This window comes from Agelaius phoeniceus, chromosome 4 (genome assembly GCF_051311805.1).
Source record: "Agelaius phoeniceus isolate bAgePho1 chromosome 4, bAgePho1.hap1, whole genome shotgun sequence".
In the NCBI taxonomy this organism is placed as follows: Eukaryota; Metazoa; Chordata; class Aves; order Passeriformes; family Icteridae; genus Agelaius; species Agelaius phoeniceus.
This window is the reverse complement of record NC_135268.1, coordinates 34,684,610-34,704,292: the sequence shown is the minus strand read 5'-3', so window position 1 is coordinate 34,704,292 and position 19,683 is coordinate 34,684,610. Positions and strand designations below refer to the sequence as shown.

The 19,683-nt window shown below is 36.4% G+C and overlaps 1 protein-coding gene across 4 annotated transcripts in view; it reads left to right on the top strand.

The window, feature by feature from the left end:
- Positions 1 to 19,683, top strand: part of FSTL5 (follistatin like 5) — a 270,900-nt gene that overhangs the window by 19,321 nt on the left and 231,896 nt on the right. For all 4 annotated transcript variants that reach the window (XM_077177257.1, XM_054632789.2, XM_054632788.2 and 1 more), the window contains exon 2: positions 6,390 to 6,528. In XM_077177257.1, the coding sequence (XP_077033372.1) occupies positions 6,406 to 6,528 (123 nt within the window). In that variant the 5' untranslated portion in view covers positions 6,390 to 6,405. The remainder of the gene's footprint in view (positions 1 to 6,389; positions 6,529 to 19,683) is intronic.

The following is a 19,683-nucleotide window of genomic DNA, read 5'->3' as shown; positions in this document are numbered from 1 at the left end:
ATAAGTGTCCGTGCTGCATCTGCATTTCAGGAACTTTTCAGAAATGGCCCTGGCATGATCAGGGCCACTTGTGTACAGGTTCACATGAGCCACTGTTAATCTTAAGGGCCAGTTCCAAAGAAACCCTTCTAGAAAAGCTCAGGGCAGATGGATCTTGCTTGCATCCCCCCCAGAGAGGGGATGGGCTGCCTGGGCTGCTGCTCCTACCCACCAGCACCTGGCAGTGCAGGTGGTGGAGGGCAGAGAGAGTGACAGGGAAAGGCAGGGAATTCTGGCCTTGTGCTGGCTGCTCACCACAGTGGTGCCTGGACGGACCTGCCTTGGAGCAGCCTGCCATGTTTGTAAGGTTTGCACAATGACCAAGTGCACTCGTACAGGAGTTCAAGGGCCTGTCCTCCACCTTCTGCTTATGCAGCATGATGGTTTTCCAGTTTAAATCAGGAAACGAGCGAGGGAGAGATGGACAGGAGTCAGCAGAAGGCAGGGTACATCTGGCATGACGAGGGCATTTTGTGAGATATTTATAAAAAATTGTTTCTCATCCTGTGTGTTCCAGTGCATGAGCTGTCAGTGGCATTGCTGGCTGCTCTGAAATGGCTTGCCAGCCTGTTTTGGTGGGTGAAGGATGAAGAGCATGTGCCTGCACAGTGAGTGGCTGTAGGCTCATGAAGCCGCAGCTGAGAGACACAACAGATTGGTTCGCAGATGTACGAGCTGCTGCCAGCCGTGGCAGGGCTGCACTTCACTGCTGCCAGCCCCAAGCCTGCTGTACGTAGTTAAGGTGACCTAACCACTCTGGTTCAGAGTGTAGCTGCCACTTCTGGAGGAGAACTGGAAGGTGGCAGCATGAAGTGTGCAGTGCTCAGAAGCTGAGAGGAAGTCGTGGGGTTGAGAGCTGCCCCCATGACACTGTGATCTGCTTTCCACGGCGCATTTTGACAAGAGAAACATTGCTGGATATGTATTTCAGCTATATTCATGAGAGAATATGATACTGTGACTACTTTGTAAGAGCCTCATTTTTGGTGTAAAGATAAGTGTTGTAAGGTTTTTGAAGGCAGGCTGTGTGTGAAGATGTGGGCACTAGGGTAGAGTAGAGGCAGGCTAATGGGAAAAGACATGCTTTTAGCTAAAACTTCTGCTATTCATTCAAAACTAATGCAGTATAATTTTCTCTGCACAAGAATATACTTTTTTTACTGCTGTCTTTCTGCCATGAAACCATAAGGGTAGATAAAAGCGTCTTAAGAAATGGTAGCAGTGTATTCTTTCATGCCTGGTTATTTGTGTCCATCATGATATGCAATGAAATCCTCAAAGTCACAGGCAATGAAGCATGGTTTCATTACATATTTATTACTGTGGCTGTATTATAAACCTATTAATAACACTGAATATGGTGACATAGCTTATGGACTTTTTTCTGATCCCCACAAAACAGACAATTAATTTTATTCTTATTTATTTTCAGATTAATAATATCTAAAAGAGTCTGACATTTTCTGAGAGCATGTTGAAATGTTGAAATTGACCTTTTAAATAATTCCAGGTTAATATCTGATATATCTTTTCTTTTAAAGACAGGAGGAATGCAGTGATTGGGCCATTACTTAAGATTTCATTTATTATACGTTGTAGAGGTGTTAAGTTGATCATATCAGTTTATTGAGGTGGAATGTTTACATTTTCAAATGAATTATATCTGTTCTCTTAAAGCCAAATATCCCGGCTAGTATTCATTTATCAACACAGAACAGAGCATATTAGCTGAGAAATTCTGGAAAAAAAAAGAGCTTTAAAAATGGCAAAGTTCTTAATTTTAAGTATGTATGCATTTTAAAATAGGGCATTCATGTAACTGGGTTTATGTTTTAACTCTATAAAAAGTCTGGCTAAGCCAGGTTACATTAATTATACTTTTTTGGTACACCATAAATACACATTGTCACATTTGGAACTGGTTGTGTAAAATATGGTATCTCTTCAATCTTCTCTGTGAAGATTACAGTGTGGGGGCAGGTAAAGCCGTGCTTAATATGTATTTGCTAAACTCTCATAGCAACAACCTCTTTCCTAGTCCAACAAGAAAAAGTTAGGCAAAGAACAAAATTTATATTACCAATGAACTGATGAGAAGATTTAGAAATCATAATGATTTTAAGAGGAAACACTCACTATGGTATTGTAGAATATATTAATGGTTTTTAGATATTCATAAGTAAGTTGTCAGAAGTGGGATTTAGTTTCTTTTCCACAAAGTATTGGAAAAGTATTGGAAAAGCACTAGCAAGAGAGAAAAGGGAGATATAGGTTTTGCATTACATTTCCTTAAGAATTATAAGAAATTGTCTCTGACTCAGCAGTGACTATCTGATCATCAGGGTGCTGGTGGAAACACTGTGAACTTTTCTTGTCGTTTTCTTTGCTTAAAAAAAAATCTCTGAAAATTATTTAAGGGTCCCATTTCCATTACCTAAAAAAGGCAAGAGAGATAGCCTAAGATATTCCTTTTGTCAGTTCAGAAGCTATAGCTCTCCTGGCAGTGCTTCTCATCCAAGAGTTTTAAGGTATAAACTTGACACAGAATAAAAGAATCCTCTTATAGATTATAATTTATAAAAAAATTTCAAATTTAACTGAAATAGAATGACTCAATAGTGAGAAAACTCAGAGTACATCAGATTCATGAATGCTCTGGAAATGGGCTAAAAAGTGAAATGACAGAGCCTTCTGAGAATCAGAAAGGAAAATCTAAATTTGATACTGGTGAAATTACTGTACAGTGAGAAATAAGGAACAACCATTATCTGTTCCACATCCTTTGTTCTATTCCTCCTCAGCTCATGAGGAAAATCTAAGGATGATAAATAGCACATAAGACTTCCACAATGCCAATAAATTTGATGCTAAAATAGTGCATTAAGCTCATTGTTAATAAGAATTAGTGCACATTGAGGAAAGAAACTCAGCACCCTACTTATTTGTGTGCAACTAGGGAGAAGCCCACCCCCTAATTATTTACATCCAATGAGTAGCTGTAAATTAACTGTTTTCATTAATAAAATGGATGATATGGAGTTACTGCTAGTAGTTGTTTAAGAATTTCAGTTCAGTGTTTACTGGCAGAAAAATCATATATAAATGTTAAAATATGTACAGTTAAAACATGTACTGGAATATTTTATAATTTTTAAGTTTTTTAAAATTTTAATCTATAATCTATGTTATATGTGAGAAATATGCAGAGAAAGAAACAGGAAAATGCAGAGTATCTGCTTAAAGAGAGAATAAAGAGAGACAAGTAAACTAATCAGATTTCCAAACATGGTTATATGAGTATAAAGAAGCAACAGTCTTCAGTGAAAATATAGACATATAATAGTATGTATAAATATATATATAAAATAAAACCTAGAAGCAGTTCTTTCACAAATATGTAATTAATGAAGTTAAAAATAGAGAAGAATGTTATCTAAACACTGAAAGATCAAGTTGTGCTAGATTATAATAATGAGTAGAGGGTCTAGATCATTAATGTAAATTTGAGTTCAAAAATATGTCATTTTGCCTCAGAATGCATGATATAACAAATTTTCAAAAAAAAAATCTGATTTCTTGATAATACAATATTAAAAGAAAATTAAAAACCCTCTTTACTGATAATTTAGGCTGTACCTTCAAGTAGAAATAAGAAAGAGGCAATTTTAGGCAACATGAATATATAGTTTTGATACCTTAGTTCTTTCTGTTCGGCTATATGCAGCACCAAAATCTGGAGTTGTAATGAGGTTTTGAAAAGTCATTTTTATTCCTGATCTTAGTTTAACTCACTAACTTACACTGTTAAGGATCAGGCTTAGGACAGATAATATTTTTTCTTAAAATAAAGTCTTCATAATAATACTGTGTTGAGGAGAACTGTGTTTTTTGTAATAATTAAAATCATTTAAGATATCCAATAAATTCAATAGAAAATGTATGCTACTTAAAAAGGTGGATATTTAAAATTCTAAAAAGGCAAAAAATAACTGCACAGACCCTGCATACTTTTGAGATTTTAGGTGGCATGTGTCCAAAAAGCTTACTTTTTAGATTTGTGTTGTAAGTGTTCATCCAAGTATCAGGCAATGAAGTCAGAAACTGAGCATGTAATAATTTTCTGTTCTGTACAAGTACAAAGCATGAGCCTTTCAAGGTCAAACAATTTTCAAAACTATAAGGACTCTATTCTTTTACACCACATGAGACTAAAATCTATTCAGTTTGTGGGTGGGTGGTGGAATGTGGCTGCTCTTACAACCTTCTGTGAAATGACTGTTTTCCAACCAAATTTTCATTGTACAGAGAAGTATTCCAGAAGTGCACAAAGGTGACAAAGGTTCAGCCATGCTAGTCTTAGCATGCACAAGTGCTAAACAAATCTGATTCTGGCCTTGAAAGTCAACAATTAAGTATTTTATAAAACTTCAAGTACAAATAGATGTTTTATTTGAGATTAAAAGTCAAGATTTTGATTTTTCATATTTCTGTTTATTTGTTTTTGTTTTTGTTTTTGTTTTTTTAAATGGGCTTACTTTTCCAGTAACGGTGATACTAAGAACTAACACATAGTCAGTGAAGGAAAATGCCATACCATAATGTGCTTGAATCCTCAGAGTTCTGAAGCAGTCTTTTTTTGCTGTTTCCTGTCAGTAAGCTAGATTAGTTCTAATACCATAGCAAAGATCCACCAGAACACCTGATTAGCTCTTCTGTTTTGGTGGAAGATTGAGGGAAACTCAAGAAGAAAATTTCGCTGTGTCATCTCCTATCCTCAATATAGTATCCCGTTACTGAGCAGGTGTAGAAGAACAAGCCTCGAGTTATTTATGTAAAATATCCCTCTGTAATGGAGCTTGTTTTCTGTGTTTCAAATAATGCTCTGCTTAATGTATTCTGTGCAAGCTCTCCTAAGAGAAATACTTCTACTATGTATATTAGAAAAGCTGGAGTGACAAAGAAAGGTAATTGAAGTGGAAACTGTTGGAAAAAGCAATGATAAATGAGATGAAACGTTAAGTTTAATTACTAGGGAGAGCCAGAATGAGATTGGGTTTGGTGGAACAAAAGGTAAGTGATGTCAAAGTAATATGGTGTATAAATGTCGAGCTTTTGTTTGAATTACAAGTGTGAAGGCAAGGCAGGCTGGTAAAAATCAGTTGGAATTAGGATGAAACAGACCTGTGGTGGCTTCACCAAGTTTGGTAGAGTAATCCCCAGGGAAGGGTAACAGACTTAAGTAGGATCTGTTCCTGAGACGGTGAATAGAGGTAAGAGTAGAGTCCATTTACTACATGTAATATCTCCACAGGAATTAATTCTATTCAGTCTCTCTGCCTTCAGGTGACTGTGAAGACTACTGCTATGTGAGGAATGATAGGAATCAAAACCACAGTTTGTGTAACAGTATTGCCAGGAGCATGACTGTAAATGATACAGGATAATAAGTGATCCCCAATTTGTTCACATTTTATGCTCAGATGATTTCCCATAGAAAAGAAAATGTCAGGCAAGACTTCAAAATTCGGTGCACAGTCTGGGCTGCTAGGGCACTCTTGTGATGCTTTGTATTATTCCTGTATATCTTGATTCTTATCAGAGGTTTCTACACTGGCAGGCTAAGTGAAGTAAAAGCAAAGTACGAAGGGGAAAAAAAACTCCACTCATGCATGAAAGTGGCTCATCTCTGCCCCATAATGCAGGATTAAATAACATAGACTAGCAGACTGACTTGGGAGTATCTTGAAGTAATGAAGATCAGTTTACTGTGTTTGTTTAACATGATGGTTTCAACACAAATGCTGAATATCAATGATAAATATTGCATATCTCTAAAAGGTTCTGAAACCACTTATGTAATGTATATGTGTACATCCATTAGGAACCATACAGGGTAACTCTCATGCCATATGTATCTATAAATCTGTGAGTATGATTATTATAAACTTTTAGGTTGTGAATAGTGCATCACAAGAGGCCACATTTAAAATGAAAAGTTGATGAACATGTGATTGATGATAAGTTTTTTTCTTTCATCTGAGAAAGCTTACTGCATTTTTCACCACTGCCTTTCTTTTATGTTCTGTCTTTTCTTTGACTTTTCCTGGTTGTTTCCTCAGTGACTCCCTCATATGAGGTAGGAAAATTCTCGGTTCAGCACAATGGAATTGATACTGCTGTCCCAAATACTACCACCGTTTTTTCTCTTTGCTGTTGTGCCAGATGGATTGTCCTATATCTACTACATTTATTCAGGTCCAAAATTGGATTGTCAGTATTGTAAAACTTTATTATACAGTTTATGCTAAAGTAATATTGCATCTCTGAACTTGTTCATTTTATTTTCACAGAAACAGACCTGTAAAGATGTTTATGTGGTGGTCCACTGTTTCACTTCTTGGATGCATTTTGCTGGGAGCAGAGGGGTGGCCAGTCAAGGAAGGATACAACTTTAGGCCATATCAGCCCCTAGTAAGATTACGACACAAGGTATGGATTATTCTCTAATAGTTCTTCCTTTTCTTCCACAGTCAAGGGATGAACTACATTCTAGCCTTGTCTTTTTTGTGTTTATTGGAGTAACGTTCAGAAATGAACTTTTTCAAAGGGAATGAGGTAAGATCTGTTTTAGCTTCAAAAACTAGAGATTAGTTATATCAACAGAAACTCAGAGAGGGAGCCAGGAGAGGCTCTCTCTTAAAGCAGCTGTCAGCATCTGCTTAAGGCAATGACTTGTCACAGTCCTCAGTGAATTTCAGTCCAAGCAGGGAAACTGCCCATCAAAGAAGAATAGTGTTGAAGTTAACTGATGTTTGCAAGAGGTAGATGTTCCCAGGGCTTGCTGAATTTAGCAGTTTTGGACCATGGCAAAGTGCAGATGTTTTCTGAGTTACACAGCTCCCATATTCAACTACTATGTGCCATTCAAATTTTGCCCACCTGATGCTCCTTTGTCATGAATCCAGGACTCCCAAAACAGTTCTCAGCTGCATTTCTTCTGGTAGCTAAAAGGGAAACTTCTGTGGTTGTTCTTTAAAACAAGGGAAAAGGCTGTAATATTTCCATGGGCTGTCTAAAGTTAGCCTAGTTCTGATAAACTTAATTCTTTCTTGGCATGGTAGTCATGGGAGCAACATCTGAGGTGCCTTAAGACCTACAGTCAGGCCAACAGAGATGATAAAAAAATTTCACCCTTCTGAATTTTTGTGCTACAAGTAAAAGGTCTGAATTATTGCCAGAAATCCTAAATGTTAGTTTCTAATAATGTTTCAAGATACTGCTAGTTTTATTTCTCAGTACTTTTTTGTAAAGTATGAAAAATATTTCTTTTTGGTTCTCAGTTTGATAAAAAGACCCAATATTATGTGATTCTATCTCAGCATACAAAGAGGAACTGACGGCATGAGTTCTCAAACAAGTAAAATACTTGCCTATTAGCTAATTAATGTATGCTATGTAGATTAAATACAAAAGGTTTCTTAACAGATAGAAAGTAAAATCTTAAAATCATACAATTATGCACCCTCTAGGTAATGTTCTCAGTCAGAATAAGACTGAAACAGGCCACAGTCAAGGAAATAAATAACTGTATCAACACACAGGTTTTTATGCTGAGTATTATTTAAAACTTTGTCTTGTCACTTTATTTCCATTTGACAGCTGTAAGAAAATTAAAATAAAATAGCACAAGAAAAGTACTTTGAAATCTGGAAGGACAAGAGAGACTAGTAATGAAACCACGGAATAAATCATGTGAGAGAGAAATCACATGTGCAAAAAACCCCAATAGAAAACCATGAAGACTGTGAAAGCAATGAAGGACAAAATATGGGGTATAATTAGCATTATATGTTAGGTTAGATGGTCTCTGGTCTTAATGAAAGTGGAACTATTCATGTGTTGCTATTTCTTAATTATGCTCTTAATATACTGATAACTCTCATATAATTCTTGGAATAGGCTGTCATAAACTTTAAAAGTTTAATTGGGGGAATCACACTTAGACATGTGCAAATAACATACAAATAATTAAAACTTGATATAAAGCTTTGTATTGAAAAATATGGTGGGTTTTTCCTTAGGCAATATGTCTAGATAAAAATTGGTTTAGTATAGTTCAGCTTTTGGTGTTAGGGACATATGTTTCTATTAAAAAAACCCTAGGAATGTAAAACTTTCTAAAGTCAATTTTTAAAACCAACTTTGGCACAGATAGGCATACTCAAAATGTAAATAATATGGTAAAAAACTTTCTGCTTCAATCAAATACTTAATAAATCAAGTGCTTAGATTAAGTTATGCCGATAGAATTCTTACTGCAAACAGATGATAATGAATATATGCAGTTATATTTGCTTTGATCAGGCAATATGTATGCCAGTTTATGTGTGCAAAGATTAAAAAAAGAAAGAAGAAGATTAATCTCTCTTGCTCTAATAAAGGGGAATTTATCTGACTTGAACAGTAGTCCAACCAGAGCAACTTTAAATGTCAACCTGCAGAGAAAAGCAATCCTGTTGGTACTTAGGTATTATCTTGAAATAATGATTGTATTTGTGGTGGAAACAGGCATTCTTATCCTAAGGTTGTATTGTTTTAAAAGGGATTATGAATGATTTCAGCTTCTCATGCATAGGAATTACAAGTAGGAATTTAGTCTGTATACGTGATAATCTGAAAGCATTTCTATGGAAAAAACTTTATAAATAAAAAAAAATATATGCATAAGAAAACATTATTTTACTTTGAGCACTGGAACAGATTGCCTAGAGAGCTTGTTGAGTCTTTATCTTTGCAGTTGTTTAAAAACTGTCCAGACATAATCTGGGACAGCCTGTTGTGGGTGACCATGCTTGAGCAGGGAGATGTGACAGGGTGACCTCCAAAGGTCCTAATGTTCTTTGATTATGTGCTTCATTATAATTCACCATTAATTATAGTAATGGTCATTATCCTGGCTGTTACAATGGTAATGAAGATCAAATGTTTGACTGCATTGTGTATATATGAAATACTCAAACCCGTGAAGAGATGAGTCCTCTTGAACCAGAACTGAGAATGATTATGACAAAGCACTCCTCCAAACTCCTCCAAGTTGTTTTCAGTCCCCTTCCCTTGTTTATCTGCCACGACTTACATTTATGTGGTTGCGCTGAAAAGTACTAGGCTGTGTCTGAACAGCATGTGAATTTCTTGATGAGCTGGGTAATCCTTGGTTCTTCATTTGTCAAAACACTGGAAAAGTTCGTAAGGTACTTTCCATTTGGGAGTCTTCTTGCATTGCTGCTGAAGTAATGTGAGCAATTTGTTAATACCTAGGTTCCCACCTGATATTGTTAGGAAGTATTTTTAGCATCCTAATGAATTTTCTTCTTGTAATTTGCATGCCTCTGACAGAGACCAATGTTTATGCAATGTCTTCAGTGAAAAGAGTGTATGCTCTGAGATTTCCAGGTATAAACAGGCAGGTGGCAGCCAACAGAATGGCAACAGTTGGCTGCAGATTCTCTGTCAGATGCTAAGAAATATGGAATATAGCCTGTACATCCATATGTATACTCCAGAGCATGCCAGCTCTGCATATCTAACTAACACGTGCATGCACAACCCTCCTTTGCAAGCCAGGTGGTTCACATGGCTTAGGAGGGAATAATACTGGTGACAGTGCCTCCTTGTTAATGATGTCCTCACAGGTGGAGAGCAGTTCAGTTTTGGTCTCAGGGGACAGTCTGTGAAGATGTAACTCAGTCCTTGTCCCCTGGGCTCCTTTTACTTAGGCCCAGTGCTCAACTTTGAGGTTGGGACAATCAGGTTCCCAATAGTCAGAGCTAACCCCTCACCAAGAGCAAGCACTGCCCTGACAGCATGGGTGGGATTAGAGAGTGGGGAGAATCCAGGGAAGTCAGAGTGCAGCCTGAGCCCCAGCCTCAGCCTTGGCCTGTGCAGGGTGCTCCATCAGAAAAGAGCTTCTGTTGTCCAGCTGAGCAGGAGTGTATGGAGGATACAGCAAAGGGGGTGTGCCAGCTTTCACTGGTTTCTGGTGACCTGTTGATTCAAACTTCTTTCCAGCCTTGTTTGTTCTCATCTTGTTTTTACCAAAGGGCAAGGGGAAAGTGATTCAGCTGTGCAATCCTCACTCTTGTCTGTAATATTTTTCCAGACTAATATATTTCTTTTAACCTCCTATAAAAAACCTGCCTCTTTCTTTTCCCTCTCTCCTTCCCTACTTACTGTTGCTATTTGCTGCTCTTTGTTTCATTTGTTCAACCCCAATTCACGTTAAATTAGGGCTCAGGGCTAGGTTGGGCTAGAGGGGTTTAGGTTACATAAGAATTAGATTCAGTTTAGAAGTGTTTAAGCAATAAGGACTTTGAATTTAAAAAAAAGTAAGAGAAGAACATAAGCTTCTGCCCCATGTTATTAAAAGCAAATTTGAATGCATAAGCGCAGAAAAAACCCATGTATGACTTTTAGGTTTTTGCCCAAAGCCTAGAAAATGTTCTCCCGCTACTAGGAGCACTGAAATGCCTGTAAAATATAGACAGCCTGAGTGTTCAATGATTTTATTGTCATTTAGGGTGTCATGGACAAGAAAGAAATGTGCAGAAAGTAGTATTCCGGGATTCAAAAATAGCCTGTGCTTTCCCTGTGTTGTCTGGTCTCCAAACAACCTGAGATTTATAGCTCACAGTGTCTATCTGGAAAATCTGTTTGCTTGCAGGATCTGAGGAGTCATAAAATTTGATCCTCTAAAATCCTCTGTCCTAGAGAGAGAAGGGAAAAAAAATCTATTGAAGATGAGCAGTGAATCCTGAGGACTAAGAACAGAGCTTTCCCTGTCATGTCAGTGCTGTTCTCAGCTCTAAAGTAACATGAGAACTTTCTTCCTTCTGAGGCTCCACGAGCCCAGTATCTATGTCCTATGCAAATTCCAGGATTAGAAGTAGCAAGACTCAGTTTTACTTTTTTTCCTCTTAATTACTTGTAAGTGTAGTCCAGAAGTATTTTGTTGTTGTTTTGTTTTGGTTTAATTTTTATTTTATTTTCCTTTTATCAGGCAAGGGAGAGAATTCTGCAATCTAATCTGATTTTTCCTGTGGGAAATAGCATTAAAACAGCATGGGTAATTTTTTTTTAACCCCATCACAATCACTGGGCATTAATAAGCTAATATCAATTAAACGTTTTATTTCTGCTGTCTCACTACCTGCTCAAAGCATTTTTTAAGTCTTAGAAAAGTTGCTTCTATAATCCTTCTTCCAACTAGTCAGTCACTGGGGAGTGCAGAGTGTCAAAATCTGGAATTAAGGCAAGGCTGATTCCTCCTTTCAAGATGCCTGCTGATACTTATTAGCAATGACTATCTATAAACTTGCACTCCAACCAAGAGGGCCCAGTCAGGGAGCAAAGGTGCATCTTAACTACTGGGCTGAACCTTTTGCTTTACCTATCTTTTTTGTTCTTGTTACTGAACATCATCACTGTGGAAAAGAGGAAAAGATTAATCCCAACCAAATATTTTCAGGGGTGAGGAGATTCACATGTATTATCTACCTTTTGATAAGCATTGTTTTTTTTTTTTTTTAATTTCACATGCCAGATTAGCAACAAAGAATGAAATAGAACATGGTGGTATATGGAGGCAATGTAATTATCTTCTCCAGTCAGCTTGGCCTTCTCACATTGAATCCTAGGAGGAGGATTTCCAGTTACCCTCTGTATAGATAAGAAATGTTTTTTTACCTCTCTGGTATTTGGAAGTCAATGCAAACACAATCTGTATCAGCTATCATTTCAGATACTTGATTGGCATGTTTTTTCATATTCTATTATGATGGCAAATTGTAATCACAAACTGTAGTTGCAGTAATAGCAAAACAAAGTCAGGAGAGATTTTTTTTTTTTTTGATATGTATTACTTGAGGTGATTTGTTCCTGTTTAAATTTGTGCAATTTGAAATTCTGAGATCATGAAACACACCAAATACTTGAAGTGTGTGTTTATGAAATGGCTCTTTTTCATAACTTCCTTGTTGCCTCTTTTTCTTCAGGTCCTCAAGACTACTCTGTAATTTAATTCCATCTCTTTAAATTTTTTTCTATTGGACAAATGCTTTGTTTTATTATTTTCCATTGCTTGTTTTTCTCAATCATTTCCCCCATGGATTTAATACCTCTATTTATTATCTAGAAGATGTAGACTTTTATTGTTTATATTAACCTTTATTACCTTGATTTCTTACAATGAAAGTGATATCCTGTAGCATAGACAATTCTTATAATATGAGAAATAATATTCAAAGGTCAAATAAAATTATATTAAGTAATAAATATGGTGTGTAACAGATTCATTGGTATGTAGACAAACTGGGCTGTACTCCAGATTATTTTTTTTTTCAACTAAATAATAATCAACTTAGTTTGTGTTTATTTTTCACCTCTTATTCTAGAGGTGAAAATTCTATTTTTCTTTATCTATTAAAATTCTGGTTTTAAATTAAAATAATTTTGTACTTTAAGCATTGGCTTTTGTGTCAGATTAACATGACCTGATATTTGTAGCCGGGGGCTGCAGGAGTGGCTTCTGTGAGAAGCTGCCAGAGGCTTCCTTCATGTCTGACACAGCCAGTGTCAGCTGGTTCCAGGATGGACTCACTGCTGACCAAGGCTGAGGCAATCAGAAACGGTGCTAACCCCTGTGATAAGGTATTTAAGAAGGAAGAAAAGTTATTGTGCAGATAGAACGGCACTAAGCCAAGAGCAGAATGAAAGTAAGTGAGAGGAGAAGCTCCGCAGACACCAATGTCTGTGCAGAAGGAGAGGGAGGAGGTGTTCCAGGTGCCCCAGCAGAGATTTTCCTGCAGCCCGTGGTGAAGCAGCTGTGTCCCCCATGGAGGAGCACGGGCTGCAGAGATGTACCTGCAGCCCATGAAGGAGACCCACACCACAGCTGGTGATGCCTGAAAGAAGGATGCCAGGGACCTGTAGACCCATGGAGAGAGAAGAGCCCATGCTGGAGCAGGTTTCCTGGTGGGACTTGTGGCCCCATGGGGAGCCCATGTTGGAGCAGACTGTGCCTGAAGGACTGCACCCTCTGGAAAAGTGACCCGTGGTACAACAGCAGCATTATGTGGAGAAATGTTGCAGAAGGGATGGATTCCGGTTGGAGAAGTTCATGAAGGACTGTCTCCCAGGGGAGGAACCCCATGCTGGAGCAGGGAGAGGATTTCTCTCCCTGAACAATGGCAGGAGCAATGTGTGATGAACTGACCAAACCCCTCACTCCCCATCTCCCTGCACTGCTGGGGCAGAACAGGTAGAACTCAGGAAGGAGGGAGGAGTGGGGGGAAGGTGTTTTTAAGGTCTTATTTTGCATCTCATTATCCTGCTCCGATTTTGTTAGCAGTAAATTCAGTTAATATCTCTAATTCTAGTCTGTTTTGCCTGTGCCGGTATTTGGTGAGTGATCTCTCCCAGTCCTTACTCATGAACCTTTCATTATGTTTTCTCCCCGCTGTCCACTTGTGGAGGTGATAGAGTAGCTTTGGTGGGTGCTGCTGTCCACCCAGGATCAACCCTTTTTTTTTTTTTAAAAAAACTACTTTTTTAAACATTAGTTTACAGTGGTGTATTCCCAACTGAGGAAGTTTAACATTGGTATACTGCAATAAAAGAAAGAAAGCTCTTTCTTACATTGGGCTTTAGTATAAAATCAAATCACAGTATTTGTGCACTATTAGACTCCTCTTAGTTTGGCTAAGTATTAAGTTTTGCATCCATATTTCTTTTCAATATCCATATTTTAAAACATCCTTAATACTTTTATTCCTATACGTGTGGTAGAAAACAAGTTCAGAATAAATTACCTCCTTTTAGGAGTGGGAAAATATATCACTATTTTTAACTATTTCTTCTTCATTGCTTACTTTTTTCTAAGTAGGTTTCCAGTTGTCATTTTGAACTTTGATAATTTTAGTAAGTGTGTGATATGCAGTGGGAGCAAAAATTGATATTTTCTAGATAAAACCGTATTTAATTAAATAGTTCTATATCTTTTTACTTTTTATCTTTTACAGTAGCCACTGTTCTGATTTTGTTACCAAGATGTCAGGTTAAACAACCCATCTGTACTTCCTGTGAACCATGGCTTTTGTAATTTTGCAATACAAATATTTGCCATCACAATAGCTAAGCAATTTCTTAGCATTTATTATCCTGATTGGTTTAAATCTTACTATGCCTCCTTGAAATGATTTCATTTGAAATCATTTCAAGGAGGCATAGTAAGAAGCATTGATCTGTGTTTGTGTGTATTGGGTTTAGGTATATTTGATTAGGCTCTCTTCAGCAACCTTTCCATTTGAGAGTTTTGTAACTGGAAAAGTCAGTGGCTTCATCTCCATTGTTTATAAAGCAAAAAAGCAGTAAGAAAGTCTCTTAGCTCTGAACTTTCTGAAATAGGCTATTTACCTTAAAATGCCTTCAGCTCTGGGTAAGGTGACTGCTAGATCACAGTAGTTGTTATGACATGTTATTTTTTCTCTTTTATAATTGCTGATGGGATCATATAAGTAGTCCAGCTCAGGGCATTGTGTTTGTTCTTGATAACTGATTCCATGGTAAATCATACCAGACAAGGCACTACATCCATCAGAATATTCAAATCTCTTCAACCATGAGCTAAGGGAATGTGATGTCTTTCAGTTTCAGATTTTTTTTCCATTATGATGAAAACCCAAACAGCAGCAGTAGTAACAACATCAAAAAGCCCCAGTCTCCTTTCAAAAAATGAGGCTAAAGGATAGGATACCCATAGAAAACCTTTAAGGTTTTGGTATCTGTGCTTAGGCCTGACACAAAGAAAATGGAGAGCTTAATGATAGCCTAATGAAAAGATGTCCAATTACATCTTTTTTCTTATTGTTATGCCTTGATACAACTACAGTTAAAGAACTATAGTGTTGAGAACGTGGAAGCTCAATGCCTAAAGCATAATATTCAAAACAGAGCTCTCCCAAACTTTACTAATACGAAAATGTTGCTATTTGACTTCATTAAAACTGCTCACAGAATCATAGAATGGTTTGGCCTTGAACATATCATAAAGATCAGCTAGTTGCAACCCCACTGTCTTCTCTGTGGGCTGAAAAACCCCAAGTCTCTCAGCCTGTCTTCACTGGGGAGGTGCTTCAGTCCTCTGAGCATCCTGCTTAATGTTCATTGTCAGTTCTATCAAACAACTTTATGGAATTGAATTCCCCTGCCCAATGCATTCTAACAAAATAGTATTTGAAGTAAGAAAACTCTAACAAGCTTATTCTGTGCCCCTTCTTCCAATGAAAACAAACCCAACAAAAATTATTAGTAATTTGTTTTATGTATTGATTATAACTCTGCTTATGTAACCTGGAATAAGCAGCCTATAATTCAAGTCTATTTTCTAGGGATAAGCAAGGCTTATCACTCTCTTGAGGCATCAGTGGAATTTTTATTTCACTAATGTTTCATGAAAATGCCATTACTTTCTATTACTATTACCTGAGGATTATTGTCATACATCAATGCAAGTAATAAAGCACTAATATTACATAGTCTTAATAGAATGTATTCAACTTGTTGGTATATGTGTCATTATTTGGTGTTACATAACTCGATAATACAATTCTGAAATTAATAAGAACTACTGTATTACTGATAATAAGCTAATAAGCTGACCCCCAAAACAGCAAAGGACTAAACCCACTTGCAACAGATAGTGGTATTTTTATAAAGATCTGAAAAACCATTGCATTGGTCAGTCTGACTTTCCATATAAAGCTCACCTATTTATTTAATTGTTCCTTCATTCCTTCTCTAAGTGAGGCATGAGTAAAGCATGCCTTTCAAAGAACTCACTGAATCTTCAAATATTTTTCTATACCTTCATATTTTCAAAAATTTCTTTTGGTAGTTTATAATTAGCAATTAGTAAAGAACAGAGATTGCCATTTGGATTTATCTATCATGTTTCTTCGGTGGCTGCTTCCTGGGACCTACTCTATCATTAGGTGGAATAAATTCAGACTCATTGGTTTGGTATGCAGAAGTATTTTCAGGAAATTATTTAAAGTTTATTATTCATAACAAAATCTACTTTATTTTTGTTTACTTGTATGAGTTAAAACAGGGAAGAAAAATAAATGTCTTTTATATATATATATACATATATACATATATAAAGGAACTGTAATTAAAAATGAAATATCAATTAGATTAGAACTTCAGCTATTTATTACATTGTTATTTCAGCTCTCTGCAACCTATTTTTCTTAGCTAATTGTTCCCAACATGAATGCCAAGAGAAAATGACTAAAAGCTTTACAGTACATTGCCTACTGCACAGTAGAAAAGCTGCAAACAATTGTTAGTATATCTGCAGAGTATATAGCTGCACTTCATAATTAATTTTGAAAAATAAGTTGAAATTCACCAATCAAATACTGAGTTAATCCTGAGTTTTCTAAGATTCAGTAGAAGAAAATATGATCCTAATTTTACTTTCTAGTTTCCTAAATGTCACATGGTAGGTAATATGATATAACCTTTCATCAAAACTCTGGTTTAAATGAATGTATTCCTCAAACATAGAGTTGAACACTTGACAAAAGGGCAGTTGCAATTGATTAATATTCATATCATGAACTTCTCTTTTGCTTTGCTACACTACCTTATTTTCCCTTATAAGATGAATGGTAGAAACAAGCTCTTTGTAACCTAACAGTGTCTCAGCATCCTGGTTTTAATCGATACTGGTAGATAGACTACAATTTTACCCATAATTATGTCTTAATGCAGACTAAATATTACTTGAATTCCTGTTTTGTAAGAAGGTAATTGATGTTTATGCTCTCATGTCTATAATCCCTAATTGTCATTCTTCCTGTAGATTTTCTTCTATCTGTACAAAAATTTGCCAAGAGGAAAAATAAGATCTGAATGAGCCTCAGACAGACTGAATAATAAAAAGCAAAATACATTATGTGGTTTTAGAAAATTACACTTAAAACCACCTCTGAAATTTAGAAAGAAAAACTAATTGAGATTTTAGGCAAATTGCTTCCGTTAATGTCGTTGGGAAGTGGCTAGGAACCATCTATAGTAGCTTGCTTTTTTTTTTTAAATTTATCTTTCTTTTTTTTTTTATGTAGCATTATATTGTCAGGAAATATACTATTGTTCAGTAATTGTGAGGGTACCTGGAGCTTTAGTAACTCATGCAAAAGGGAAGGTAATAGAATACCCGTTAAATACTGTATCCTACTATTTCCAGGGATAATTCACTATGCTAAAGTGTTGCTTCTTGGAGATCTCTTTCCCTCTTCTTTGCCTATTCAAATCTAGAATGCTCTCAGATAATTGCAAGATAAATATATGTTCACTGAATATGATTCTGAGCTATATGATATAAGTATATCCATCTGCAGCACCTCACTGACTGTCTTGGTAGGCTTGAAGAAAGTACCTCTTATGCTGTCTATGGATGGGGAAGCAATACTACACTGAGTGTCTGAGCATATAAAGTTTAATGCAAAATATGCACAAATAGCAGTAATTACTTCTGTAAAGTCTTTATTCACGTAGCTCCTCCAGCTTAGCTAAGGAGAGCTGTAGCCTGGATTTAGCTACATAAATTGGCTTGAAAAATCTTTGGTATAAAAGTGGTTTTGTTCATAGTAGTACATGTTTTAATGCAAAAGTATACACCACTTCTGCTGCTTAAACCATGCATTAAGCATCTTAATGCTTAAAGAATTATAAAAACAGCAACACTGCACAGCAGTATAAAATTGGTAGAATGCTTTCCTATCATGCGCTGTGAAACTGCTTATAAATTTTGAATGTATTTGGTCTATCATCAAAGAACAAAGTATGAAGACATCATATTAAAGAAGCTATAGTTCCACTGTATTTCTGTAAGAGTGAGATGCCTAAAAATCTGTGCAGAGTAACCTTCTGTGCATGTTCTATTGGGTTTTTTTTCCAGAATTCAGCTCAGAACTGTGACCAGTTCTAGGCCAATTGATGATAATGAGGTGTATGGATAGAAGGGTAACAGCAAATGGAAGAATTAATCCTTAAAGTCAGCATATTTTATATTTTATTTTATTAGATATTTTATATCTATATAAATATTAGATATTTATTTTTGAATATTTTATATTTTATTAGATTTTTTTTTCATTGTGGAAAAATGACATGATTTGGAAAACAGGACTTTCTCTGCTTCAGTAAAGTGAAGGAATATATATTTGGCCTTTTACTACAGTTTCATTGGGCCTGTAGGATCATTAGGATTCCTCATGAACAAGGTATTACATTGGAATCAAAAAAACACAAAAAAACCCAATTAAAAAAAAAAAAACCCCAAAACAACAAAGAAAGATACTTTTATAGTGCTACTTAACCCCAACGACTCATTGAAATAAGAATCCTTGAAATTAAAACCCTAAAATACTACTCAGCTGCCTTTCAAGGCAAGAGTAATTAGAACTTATAGGTCCTGTAGGGTGCTTATTTGTCTTGGGAGTTACCTGCAGCCTGCTACAGGCAGGTCTTTTTACACTAGCATTGTTTTGGAAATGTGTCTGTATGGATCATGAACAATCCTACCAGAAGGAATTGTTTCTTTGAAAATGTACTAATCTGACTGACTCTGCCTATTTTATAAAAGACATGCTATTTCATAGAACACAATACCTGGTGTACACATTTGGTACAAACAGCATTACTGTGTCATTAGCAGGAAGCTGCTTCAATTCTGTTGGTACTGAAGAAACATTGGGATTTAGACAGTAACTTTAGTCCAGAGCTGTTTCACCTTGAGGGCAAAGGCTTTGTCTGCTCTGCTTTACGTGATCCGAGACTGCCTTTGAGAATAATATATGCCCTTGCAACCATCTAGGTTATTTGCTTTTATGTCAGACAGGCCTGAATAGAAAAACCTGTGGATCTTTGTGTACAACTTCTGTCCACTTTGCATCCATAGAAACCACACACTTTGTCGAAGCCTGGTCTAGAGGTAGTTTTCCTTCAGAGGATGTAGACGTAGACAAGATGATGTTGAACTTTTTCATACCTTTATTTCTTCTCTGCTTCCTCTTTGCTTTTAAGTGATTGTAATCTGCATGCAGAGAGGAGCACCTACTTCAAACTCACCTTCCTGGGTCTGCCATGATTGTTCTTCATGTTCCTCAGGGACTTAAATCAGCAAACCAAGAACCAAATCAGTGTATTTCACAGTTTACCCTTCCCATCTCTGTGGCTGGGCTTTTCTTGGTTTGGTTTTGGTTTTAATGGCAATCATTTCACTCTTGTATTGAGGCTCCCCAGATACTGTTGGGTTACTTTCATATAGATTCATGAATTCAAGACTTCATCAGGGTTTCTCCACAGGCCTGTAAGGCTTATTCTTTACACTTTAATATTTAGTAATATTTCTGGGAACATCATTAATTCTGAGCACTTCAGCAGCTTTATATAGTACCCTATTTTTGCCTTGCAACTTTGCTTCACATCTTGTTTCCTTCACACAATCTTATATTCATGTGGTTCCTTAATCAATACAAGAACGACCTGTGGCATATTATTTTCTCAGAATTTGCTGCT